The 12764-nt window shown below is 39.8% G+C and overlaps 1 protein-coding gene across 3 annotated transcripts in view; it reads right to left on the bottom strand.

Moving 5' to 3' along the window:
• Nucleotides 1-12764, bottom strand: part of KIAA0825 (KIAA0825 ortholog) — a 375816-nt gene that overhangs the window by 226163 nt on the left and 136889 nt on the right. For all 3 annotated transcript variants that reach the window (XM_045796269.2, XM_045796272.2, XM_045796273.2), the window contains one exon: nucleotides 6830-6969. In XM_045796269.2, coding sequence (XP_045652225.2) covers nucleotides 6830-6969 — 140 coding nt within the window. The remainder of the gene's footprint in view (nucleotides 1-6829; nucleotides 6970-12764) is intronic.

The following is a 12764-nucleotide window of genomic DNA, read 5'->3' as shown; positions in this document are numbered from 1 at the left end:
TTCACAAAGTCTCATGTTTTATTTTAGAATTTAAAAACAATAGATCGACTGTCACAAAATAATGGCCCTTCTTTCTTCTAACAAGGACCTCTTTAACATCAAGTGGGCAATTTATTCAATTTCTCTGTATCTAAGTTTCATCATTTATAAAATGGTCCTAATATTCCAAGGGTCATAAATGAAATAATACTTTAAATCGCTTTTGAGTTGTTGGGGAAAAAGATGCTACATAAATTCATGATAATAGTATCACTTGTAATATAATGCCCAATCATTCTACACGCTAACGCCAGAAGCACATTAACCACTAAAGAAGACACATGCTCCTGTGGTTATATTAGACATTTTCTAGGTGCCATCAAGAGATAGAATAAAAATATTTCAGCCACTATCCAGACAGATTAGATTTGATTCTCTGTAGGGGAAGCATTACAGCAAAATTCATACTACCAGTTTCCCAAGCTGTGTGTGAAGGTATTCAAGGAGCGTTATAATATGTAGAAGCTGGGAACATTTACCTGGCCCAGTGCTCATCTTCACACCCTAGTCCTGACAGTTGCTCGGGCAATACCTTCTTAGACACACAGGTGTCAAAGGAGAGGCCCCACTTCCTGGCAGGCATTTAAATGTACGCGTAGACAGAGGGAAGAGTTACTGCCAAGCAGAGGGAGAGACCACTGCGCTGGGGCCACAGGAAGTGTGATGGGAGAAGAAACATACATCAGGTATTGTCTTCCAGGCATTCAGTATAAAAGAAGGAAAGAATCTAATACAAATTAAGTACCTACTAAGTGCCAAACAACGCTACTTCATATTTATTTACTTTCCTAAGCCTCAAAATGAACCCATAAGGTCAATATTAGTACTTCATTTAAAAATGAATGGAACTGAATTGTTTCATGGCAATTTAACAGGCTTCTATTCGTTCATTCAATCAATGCTTTTGAAGCACGTTCCATGTGCTTAGTATCAGTCTGAAGTGTGGGGAACTAGGCCAAGCCCCGGGTATACAATGGTGACCCATCCCTGCCCTCCTGGAGCCTGTGGCAGCTGAGACAGACATTAAATACACAATTATGTTCATTAACCATTCACTTAAAATTGTGACATATGTTACAAAAGGAATTATGATGGGACCTTATGGAACGACCAAAGAGGACTTCCTAGGAAGTCATATTTGAGCTAAACGATGATTAGCAGCTGCCAGGAAAATGAAGAGGAAAGAGATTCTAGCCACAAAACCCCACAACATTTCAACGGTTCTGCAGCAGAAAAGAACTTGGCATATGGGCCAAGTGATAGGTCGTTGGTGTTAACAGTAGCTGCCTCTTTCCTCAAGAGAATTCTGCAGGGACTTCGCTGTTATACATACACAGATCTAGGGTGCACAACCTAAACCGGAATATGCATGCTAAGCTGGAGGAAAGCAGGACATAATATGTTGGACACGTCAGCCACAGCCAGAGCACAATGGGCATGCTCATGTCTCAAGGATAGGGTCTTCACTCAGTAAGTAGTGGGAAGCCACTAAAAGGATTTCGCAGGGGAGTGACAGAATCAGATCTGTATTTGAGTAGTATCATGCTTTCTGATTGCTGTGAACTTCCTGATAAGATGGTTTATAAATATTCTTAAGTAAATTCTGTAAGAGGTCTATGGAGCTCATTGATATTCTGAGCTAGTCAGTCCATCATCGTTCTAGGACAGGATCCTTGGTTTGAAAAGACTGGGACAAAAACACACAAACAAGGTTCTGCTGTTCCTAATATGAATAGGGTACAAATCCAGTGGAGGAAAAAAGATTGAACAAGTCAGAGTGCAGACGTCATCCTAGCAAAAGCAGCTTAGAAAATCAATGTTAGGTACACTAAGGTACCAAGAGGGAGCATATTTTTACTTTGGTCATCTCCTTCAAGACAGTTACAAAACAACACTTTGGTCATACTTATAAAGTGAAACACAACACACACACAGTATACAACGAAACACCCAATTTCTGCCGTAACAACCCTCTTATTACCCAAAAACTGAGGAAAATATCAACTGTAAAATAAGAGAATTTGAACGGATTCATTCATTTTAAGTCAACCATCCCTTTTTAGTGGTAGCAACCCTTTCTAGAATTTTGAGCAGATCTGCTTCTTGATTATCTTCAAGCACGTTGTTACAAGGTTGGAAAGTATAAACAGTACTATCAAAATTATGCACTATACAGGTTCCTGACAGCACCCATGAATTGTGCCGCTCTACAATTTGGGAAACTTCCTCTGGTTCTGCCCAGATGCCGTGTGGTATGGTGGGGGAAAGCACAGCCTCTGGAAGCCAGCTGTCTGGATCAAATCTGACTTTGCCGGTCACATGTCGTTTGGACGTGTGACTTAATTTCTCTGTGTCTCAGTTTCTTCACCTCTAAAATGGAGATGAAAATTGTTCCTAGCACACACAGTTGTTATGAGGATTCAGTGAATAAACATATTTAAAGCACTTAGAGACGAGGTCTGGAACATATTAAATATTATGTATTTGCTTTCTTCTCGTTGTTATATTACAAATGAAAATCGCCAGAAGCCAAGAAGTTTCACTGGGAATCATTCTTGGGGCAATGGGCAAAGGAAAGAATGTTAGTCACACTTCATTCAAGTGTCACTAACAGGAAAAGGCCACCTGCTAACAAATGGGGAATTGCCAAATATTTGTTCCTTTGATGCCGCAAGTAAGAAACTGGTTTGGCCATGTGGTCTTAGTGAAGTAATTACCAAAACCCTCACCCTAGGTTTTTAAAGTCAATAATCTAAAATAGTATCTTAAAACTTTAAAATCTTCTGTAAACCTCTGTAATTAACATTTTCTCCCTCAAATTTAAGATGGCCTTTCTTAAAAATAAAACCAGCAAACATTACCTTCCAATGCCAACTGAACTCTACCCAAAGAATGTCAGAAACCAGCTTATTTTTATCAAGTTTTAGCAATGTAATCACTCCCTCAAAATGCTACATATTTTGGGGCGCCTGGGTGGCCCAGTCGTTAAGCGTCTGCCTTCGGCTCAGGGCATGATCCCGGCGTTATGGGATCGAGCCCCACATCAGGCTCCTCCGCTGGGAGCCTGCCTTCTTCCTCTCCCACTCCCCCTGCTTGTGTTCCCTCTCTCGCTGGCTGTCTCTCTCTCTGTCAAATAAATAAATAAATAAAATCTTTAAAAAAAATGCTACATATTTTTATACAGGAGGAATTATTATCCATGGCAAAAGCATGATTTCACTTTCTAGAAGTTTGCAGCCTATGGAGGATATATTATAAATTAAAATTTTTACCATTCCTTTATTAAATTTTGCTATTTTCCACCCTTGGTGAAGTTGCACCTCATACAAAAAGACAGTAATTTCCATATGTGATCTGCCGATTTTAAAAAAATAAATAGGAATTCTGATAAATCATTTTCATAGAGCAAAATCAAAAGTTACAGACATAAAAGAGATAAACTGCATGTGTTTTAACCTTTATAATATATGGTTGTTTATCAAAAAAAATTTTGTACCTAACAGAATTTAATAATTGACAAAGAGAACTTTGTTTTTTAAAATATGTATAATGAAGATATGTACTAAAATTTTTTTTCCTCAGCGAATTTAACAGAGTTAAGTTTTATCTGTGAGACAAAAAAGACCCTATTTATAAAGGAAAACTCTCCCATAAAAAGTTGATAGTCATGTTGCTTGAAACATCTAATGCAGCATATCGTATTTCAAAATTTTGCTTTTCTAAATTACCAAGTGGTTCTGAACTACTCTGAGACTTCTAATCAAATGAAACAAAAAGCTCCACAAAAAAATACTACAAATTTATTTTTACATACATAACAATTTCCTTCTTAGTCTAGTTAATAAGATTCCTTAAGTATATTATTTCTAACTTAAAGTGACAAGACTTCCACTGGAGCTTAGTAAGTCAGTCAATCAATTGATCAGTAAATTCTGTCACTTTCTTCCTACGGTATTTGCAGTCACTAACAGAATTCCGTACAAGACAATACAAGAACAGCTATGTAACCCTGATCAAACACCTAACGGCTTTGAAAAAATGATAGATATCTGAGCAGGTTGGGCAAACACCCTTCTGCACTCCATAAGAACCACAACTGAAGGTACATATAGGTAACCTTTGATTACTAAAAGTTTCTCAAAAACCACATTATGTTATACGTACCAGAAGGTGGACGCAATATTTTTGCTAAGTAAATGTGGGATACATTTGTAAGAAAACATGGTTAGATACCCATAAATACAATTGCTATGTGTAGTCGAAAGGTTTGGTGGCAATTGATTTTCCAGGCTACTCTACATAACTCTGTCAATAGGAGACCATTTCTCTGCTGGGACCATGCCCATGAGTTTTACCGATGATATTAGCAGCAATGTCAGATTCTATCCATGTCAGTCACCTTGCCTGAAAGCCCAGATTATGCAGTTTAAGGGAAGCTTTGTATTTTCTATTCTAACTCATCATTGATTTTCCAATCACTAGACTTTTTCTATAAAGCACTGTACTAGCTTGAAGAGGAATATAAAACCTGGGATCGGCCTAAGGACCTAACTGGAAAGACCTGTTAAATACATGTGCATCAGGATGTCACGGTTGATTCAACCTGGGAGTGGGCAGATTACAGTTCTTCCGGATACCCCAGCCCACCGACAATTTAATGTATATGAATATTTGTACAGGAAGGGCAGGGGACAGAAAGCTCTGGCTGGGTTCAGAATCTAGGGTTACCTACCATTTATCAGCTGTGTGTGTCTCTAGGCAAGTAACATTATCTTAAACTCTAATGTCATTATTTTTAACATGAGGAAAATAATAATAAATACTTAATTAGGTTATAAGAATCAAATGTGGGGGCACTTGGGTGGCTCAGTCAGTTGAGCGTCCAGCTCTCGATTTCGGGTCTGGCCATGATCTCAGGGCTGTGAGATCAAGCCCCTGGAGGGACCCTGCACTGGCCGTGGCGCCTGTGTGAGATTCTTTTTCTCTCTCTCCCTCAGCTCCTCCTCCCCCTGCTTGTGCACACAGGTGCACGCATGCGTGTTCAGTCTCTCAAAATAAATAAATTTTTTAAAAAGGAAGAAAAAAGAAATGTGAAATGCTTAGTGCAGTGCCTGACACCAAACAGCAAACAATAAAAGTTGGCTACTTAAGGAAGTAGTTTCCCTATTGCCAGTTTTCTCTGTAGGAGAGTGACCTTATGGTCTGAAGCTAAAGAAATTGCTTTCAGGTCAACTTTGTGAGATTTGAGGCCCAAACCTTACTGTTTGGGGGCTAAGGAAATAAAGTAAGATTGAGGGTTTGGGAGAGGAGTCATCTCTGAACTTCCGCTTGGACCACAACGAGATGAGGAGTTGTAGTGACCTTTGGCACCACAAGATTGTATGAATTTGAGAGCTCCTGGGAAGAATCAATATTCTCACAAGGGGATGAGCAGTGAAGCACCTCCACTAAGTGGCTCTCGGGAAGCAATCATCAAGGCGGACGGGAGAGGAGAATATGGGGAACTGGTTGTGAGCAGACCTGAGAAACCAAAAATTTCCAGAAATGACTGGAGCCATCAGGACAGGGGAATACTACGGGCCTCATTTGTATACCGACAGGCTGATAGGGCCTAGTGATATTTGCCCGTTTATATGCAGATAGAATAACAGTATTAAGGCAGCACATAATAGGGCAAATAAGCAGCCAAGGTAACGAACACCGTGACGTTCATGTAATGAAGAGGTCAGTGTGAACCAGAGCATCCAAAGATCTGGAACATCAGCTGGTCCTTGGATACTGGTGGGGCTGGGTTGTCTGTGGAAGGTCTTTTAAGTAGGAAAAATGGCTGAGCCAAGGTGTGGAGGGAGCACGCGCACGGGACATTGGAGACAATGGCTGAGGTGAGTGTGTGTATGTGTGTGTGTGTGTTTATCTGTGCGCACGCAAGCGAATAGCGGGGGAACAAAGGTAAGAAAACTAGTTGAGCGTCACATTTGAACGGCAGAAAGATGGGAATTTGGTCCTGCAGGGCACAGAGAGCTAGGAAAAAAAAAAAGAATGTGAGGCAGGAAACCTATAGTGAAGCTCGTGATTGATAAGGTTAACCTGGCCTCCCGTGCGGTATAGAATAGGAGAAATGTGCAGGGGTGGGTGCAAAGTTAGAAAACTCTTCATAGATATATCAGGACAGCAGGGAAATATAATTAGATTGGCATAATTTTTACCTACCGTTTTCTAAAATAGCACTTATAGGGGAAAAAAAGAAAGTCTAATGAAGAGAAGTATGGTCTTCTATTACTCTTCAGTTTCCATTCATACTTTTCCCAGGATTACTTTTCCATGCCCCGATGGACATGGCTGTAAGCCACAGCTCACTTGTTTACAAATTAAGCAAGCCCTCTTCATGATTCACTGGCATTTCTAGTGTAGTTCTGATGGAATCTCTCTCAATCTCTCTCAATCTCTCTCACAGACCTGGTTGAGACTTCTGTTTTGGACATATAACTATGTTTGTATAAATTTCTTAGACATTTCAAACCCCAGGTACTAATACATTTCTAGGTAATGATAGTTATGATAGACTAGAACCACATAAAACATGATTTTCCCTCATTTGGAGGTCCTAAAAAAGAATCTTTTCAGTAGGTATATAAACTGAGTATTTTGTTTGTTGCTAACCTCACTGACGGTTGATACAATGCAGTTGGTTTACATCCCTCTGCCAATGTTCAAGTAGGGAAAAAAAATTCATTCAACTCGAGCAATGACTGGGTTTTTTGAGGACATTCTCATAACTACAAATACTCACTTGAGCTCTTCAGCAAGATTCTCAGTAAAAGACCATCGTGATGCAGTAGGGTTTCCAGGAGCAGGTTCCAATTACAACCTGGCTGGGATAAGAGCAGTTTCAATTGACCCTCGACTGTCAGTCGTCCAGATGATGGAGCCCTTTCAAAATGCAAGATAAAGATAGAGTAATGAAGTTAATTTATCTATGAAATTAATAGCCTTAAAGTACAGATGTAATGTTAACTCCTTTAAATGTCAATTCCTCCCAGATTACTCTGAAAATGCTTTCATGCTTGCTTACTTTAGGGTTGCTCTGGGAAGGAATTACATTTAATCTCAACTAGCTAAAAGCAAATTAACGTTTGGTAGCCTGCCAAATTTAAAACTGATACAAAATAACCATGCCTATATTTCACAAGACTATGCCTGGTTTTGTTTCATGGAGCAAATTAAAATTATTTATGCATTTATTTTAAATGCACTTATTGGTTCATTCACCAAATACATGAGTGCCTACTATGTGCTATTAACTCCTTTCATTATTCATGGAAAGAAACTTACAGTGGGTTTTGACTACTTTGTGATTTGCCATGTACTGTGCCGATAAAACTAAAGGAATCCAAAGCTTCTGTCAAGGGTCAACCATAATCTAATTATTTAATACATAAAGCCTTAAATCAACATGCAATTATCGGAACCACTCTAACAGTCTCACTGCTACCTACTTGGGTAATCATTTCATCAAAGAGAAATAATTCCAAGGCAAATAAGCTTCTACTTGGGAAATAATCATCCGTGTTGAGCAGAAAATCAAAATCAGGTCTCCGCATTACTACATTAATTTACCAATGAATTAGCAAGAGATAAGGAAGTAAAAGTAGAAACTGAAAACTGATAACATTATTCACCTTTTCCTTTTAAGATCTCAAAGTTTAGACTGGCTAAAGATCACAACATCCGAAATGAGCTTACAACCACCACAACAGAAAAGGCAGGAAATGATGGAACTCAATCTGGTTGCGACCATAAGGGTTGTGGGAATAGGGTGGTGTTGGGAAGGAATGATGTGACTCAAGTGGAAAGGTGTGAATGAGAACACCATACGCTTAGGAGAGGAAAGAAGCAAAACAAAGGGTATCGCTGAGAGAGATGATTTGCAGCATAATTTCCAGATGACATTTACTGAGTGGTGAACCATCCAGTTATGAGCATAGTCTAGCCAGTGGTTTTCAAAGTTTGGGCCCTGGACCAGCAGCATCAGCACCACTTGAGAACTTGTTAAAATGCAAATTCCCAGGCCTCATCCCAGAAATCTGTGTGTGTGTGTTTCAGAAATCTGTGTTTTAATAAGCCCCCTCTAAGAGAATCTATGCCCACTCAGGTGTGAGAACCACTGTGGTGGGCAATGCTTTCTGGAGCACAGGCAGTAGGGACAGACCTGGTTGGGATCATTTCTCCTCCCTCAGTGCCTCTGTGCCCAGACAGGTCTGCCTTGGCTGCCGCCCATGCAATGAACTCCCCACAACCCTTTACTTATCTTAATCCTCCCCATCCTTCAATTGGCTGCAAAAATATCACTTTCTCTGTGTAGTCTTCACCAAAAATTTCTCTGCATAGGAGTCTCTCTCACTCTGAATTAAAGCACTTACGGCAATTACACACATTTTAGCACTTTATTATTTCATCTATTAAAGCTTCATCTGTCCACTCAGAGTCAGGCCTTGTCAGGACACTTGTTTTATACTCCAAAGCTCCTACTGGTAAACTATGCACATTTAAGGGTTCTGTAAAAGTTAGCTGATTGACTCATACGCTCACAGATGGGTAGGCAAACTCTTTAAAAAAAAAAAAAAAAGAGGATACTTTGTCAAAAGGCTGATTTAAGCAAAAGTGAGAGGATCTGAAGATATAAAATGAAATTTCAAAGCACCTCCCCTTGGTTTGGCTTGGCTTGGCATGTGGTATATCTCACAGCATTATGATGCTCGAAATCCTCCAGCCTCACATGAACTTTGGACCAACTCAAACTTCCCAAGTGAGACTCTCTGATAACATAACTGAAAACTGAGAAACTCCTGGGTAATTGGTGGGTCAGGGTGATCTAGGCAAACTCTTGCCCTGGGTGGGTGGTGAAGAGAGAAGGAACGAGTTAAATTTAACTCTCACACCAGAGGAATCAAGTCCATCAACTGAGGAGTTCTGAGTTACTTTGGGTACTCCCAGATTGGTCTGGCTCTTTGAGAAGTTCCAAACATAGTACCAAAGAAAGACTCCACTAGGTGAGCCCTTTGTACTGAAACACTGAGGCAGATCCTCACAACGGCTGTCCCTAATCCCATCCTAAACCCCAAGTGTTGACTTCTAGAAACTTGCTTGGGGTTCAATGGATGAAAAGCAGCTAGTTGGTAGTAAGTTATATATTAAAAGCAACTTAACTCTTAAACATTACCTACCTATATATTTTTCTTGAGTTGAGTGCTGATTTAGGGATACATTTAATAAGCTGAAAGATCCAGTTTGGTGGAGTGTAGAAAAGAAGGGACGGGTTGTTGAGAGACAATCTGAAGAAGGAGACAGGAGGCAGATCATGGAGGGCCTCGTTAGCCAGAGTGGGGATTTGGGACCAGTTGAAGAGTTTAAGGTAGATGAGTTTCCTGATTTGGCTACAGTGTGGAGAGTGGATTGGAGGGGGTGAGTGTATTTGCTCAGCCCTTTAGACGTGTAATAAAGCAAAATAATCTGAAGGTCATTTCATACCACTGCATCTGAATACCTGGTTATAAATAAAACCTCTCATTTACCAGATGGGAAGCTGTTTGTTGAAATGTACCTCAATTCTTGGATCTTTCAACTTATCACATATTTTGAAATGTACAGTAGAATGACTCACTATGAGGAAAAATAAAATATTACAAACATTCCTCAATCACTAAGCTCCGGGTAATAAATGCATTGAGGAGCCTGTGTTAGGCATATGGAGAAGCATATGTTCCCTCATCCTTTGAGCTGGTGGAGCTGTGAAAGTGAGATCAGCCTCACAAAAAATGACAGAAAGGGAAATTTTATACATATATATATATTTTATATATATGTTTCAAATATGTACATGTTGAATTCCACTATAATACAAAAAAGAGAACAAAAATTTATAAGTCCACTGGAACTCATAAGGGAGACAGAATGAATTTATGGCTGGGTTTTATTAGGCTTATACTCTAATAAGTGCTACATTTCTGGGGCATGAATTAGCCTAAAGAATTTTTCAAGTGCTGGGAATAAGGAGTGATATAATAATAGAGTTCAATCATTACTGGTTATGAAACTAACAAATTATTTTTATAGAATCAGCATGCAAAATCTGAGCTGTATTTGGGTGTGTTTACTTTATGGAAATTTATCAGGTAGTTCATGTGTAATTACTGCAATTTTTTAGTATGAAATCATACTGCAGTAGAAAGTTAAAAAAAAAACAACAAAAAACTTAGCTCTATCAGCATACACCAGCCTGACTTCCAGTCATGGTTGTGCATGAGGCGCAGGGCAAGAGAAGGCTCTGTGGTAGGTTCAGGCTGCACGACCATGGGATTTACTGATCCCACCATACATGTTTCATGCAGATGCTGTCAGACCAGAAGAACACCGGAATGGACTCTAAAATGGACAGCTTGGGGACAATACCCAACAGTGTTTAGGAACTGTTCTTCAGGATTTGATACTTACTTTGAACCGATAGCCATTATAAAGTACTATGTCCCTAACAGATAAACTACATGAGTCTGGGTGTCGAGAGTGAAAGTACCATGAGGCCCCTCTCACCAGCGCTCCTGATGATCCACTTGGGGAATCTGTGTTTTCTATTCCCATAACTCCCCATAGGCCATGTAGGAGTGGAGGTCTTGGTTTCCATGGTGGGGTAAGTCGGAGTATGCACACCTCTACCAGGGTACCATCAAGAATTCCACTCAACTTGTGACATTATACCTGCCATCTGGGCATTTGTGGCTTCCAGTGCCAGCAGTCTAGCAGACAATGAAAGGAGTTACTAAACTGGCAAGAGTAATGAACCCTAATTTCCACTGAGGAATTGGAGTTGCTACTGCATAAGGGGAGCAGGGAAGAGTATGCCTGCGACTCAAGGGATTTACCAGGGCATCTCTTGATGCCCTCATGAATGGTAATAACCATAAACAGGCAATAGAAGTAATGATGTTCTGATAAGGGAATGACAGTCAGGGGTCCAACCCCTCAAGGACGAACGTCTCAGTGACTCCACTGGCCAAGGAATGTAAATCAGCAGATGTGATGGTCGAGGTGAGGGGAAATTGGAAGAAGTGGTAGAGAGATGTAATGATGATTATCACTTGCAGACTTGGGAAAAATTGCAGTAGGGGATACTCTAGCTTGTCCCACGAACTCTATTGCAATAATAATTTTTTTAAAAAGGTGTAGACCAGGCATCACCTTGAAGAAGCAATGATAAGACTCAGAGAACCTAATATGGGTAATGAGTGGATTTCAGCAGTGTAAGGGTACACCAAAGCAGATGTTGTCAATGTCCCCACATCCTCTTGCCCTTACCAACCACTCATTCAACATGTCCTGCATTTCTCTGCCTTCGGCAAGACAAGTCGGAAGTGCTAGTGAATTCACAGCCCCGAAGCAGCCTTTAACCAACGACTGATGGAAGTTGCCGTGTAAATACCTCAGCATCCTTGCTCCCTTGGTGGGATAACTCTCATATATATGCCTTCCACATGGGCTCCAAGAATTTCCCCAGAAGGTTTAAGTTCTGGTTATTCCCTCAGTAGTTGGCTTCATTACATGAATCTTTATTTGCTGTCTTTCTTTGTCTCACTTACCCACTCCCCTTCCAGTGTTCCCTTCACTTAGAAAATAAACTACTTTCACTTAAATCTTTGTCTCAGGGTCTGCTTCTTGGGGAGATCTAAAATAAGACATGCATAGAGACACTTAATTTTCTTCTCACTTAATCTTTGTTTCAGGAATACTGAGAAATTAGTCTACGGTCATATAGCTAATAAATATGGCTACTGGACTTGGAATTCAGGTCTTTCTGACTTTAAAACCCATGTTTATTCCTCTACTCCAAGTTGCTTTCCATTCAACCTGGCTGATATTTGGTAGGTAAGTTGCATTTTCCAGTACTGAGTATGTTTGGCTCTATTCAACCTCCTAATTGAGGATACCATCTTTTTGACCCAAAATCAAGTTTGTGGTCTCAAGGCTGATTCTCAAATTGGAGCCATGTTATTCAAGGGATCTAGGGACTGATTTCAACCAGATGGTTCCTGTCATGGATTACGGGGCCAAATTTATACCAGAGACTGTAAGTTACATGATTCAGAGAACAAAGGCAAGGGCACGTCTAAAGAGAAACTGAGAGTAAAAGCCTTAAAGAGAGAAAACAAAAGCAGAGGAGAAGCCCTGCTTTGCTGTACTACTCAGGGCTTTTCAAAACTGATCCTTCACGATCTTCCTAGTAAATAAGTAAATACAAATATTTAAAGCAATTTTGTCATCTTTCTCTAGGAAAATAACTTTAATACATTTTTTGGGGGGGGGAGCAATCCCAAATATTTTTCTGAATCACATTAACCAAAAGTGTGCAGGTTATATGTAGTTATAGCACTGAAAATGTTTGCACATATTTTATCTGGATAACTCTCTATGATTTTTATAATTAAAGGTGATCCAATAAACAAATCAGACAAGGTTCACCTGTAGACTTGCATACAGGATTTGCCTTGAGTTTGAATTAACTCTGTCCACCGAAGTAGATTGATACTCTTAAAGCATCTCTTCTTTTTAGAGTTGGTTGTATCTACACTTTCTGGTGTACAGCTTAGAGGGTGGGTGTTCAAACTATGAGGAGCAGTGTTATTTCCTAATTTTAGCAAAATTAAACTTTTTACATGGGATGACCCCATTTCCCC

Source organism: Ursus americanus, chromosome 5 (genome assembly GCF_024610735.1).
Source record: "Ursus americanus isolate L20-20 chromosome 5, mUrsAme1.1.p, whole genome shotgun sequence".
NCBI classification, from domain to species: Eukaryota; Metazoa; Chordata; class Mammalia; order Carnivora; family Ursidae; genus Ursus; species Ursus americanus.
Note: the sequence above shows the minus strand (reverse complement) of the source record. Positions and strands in the feature narration are given on the sequence as shown.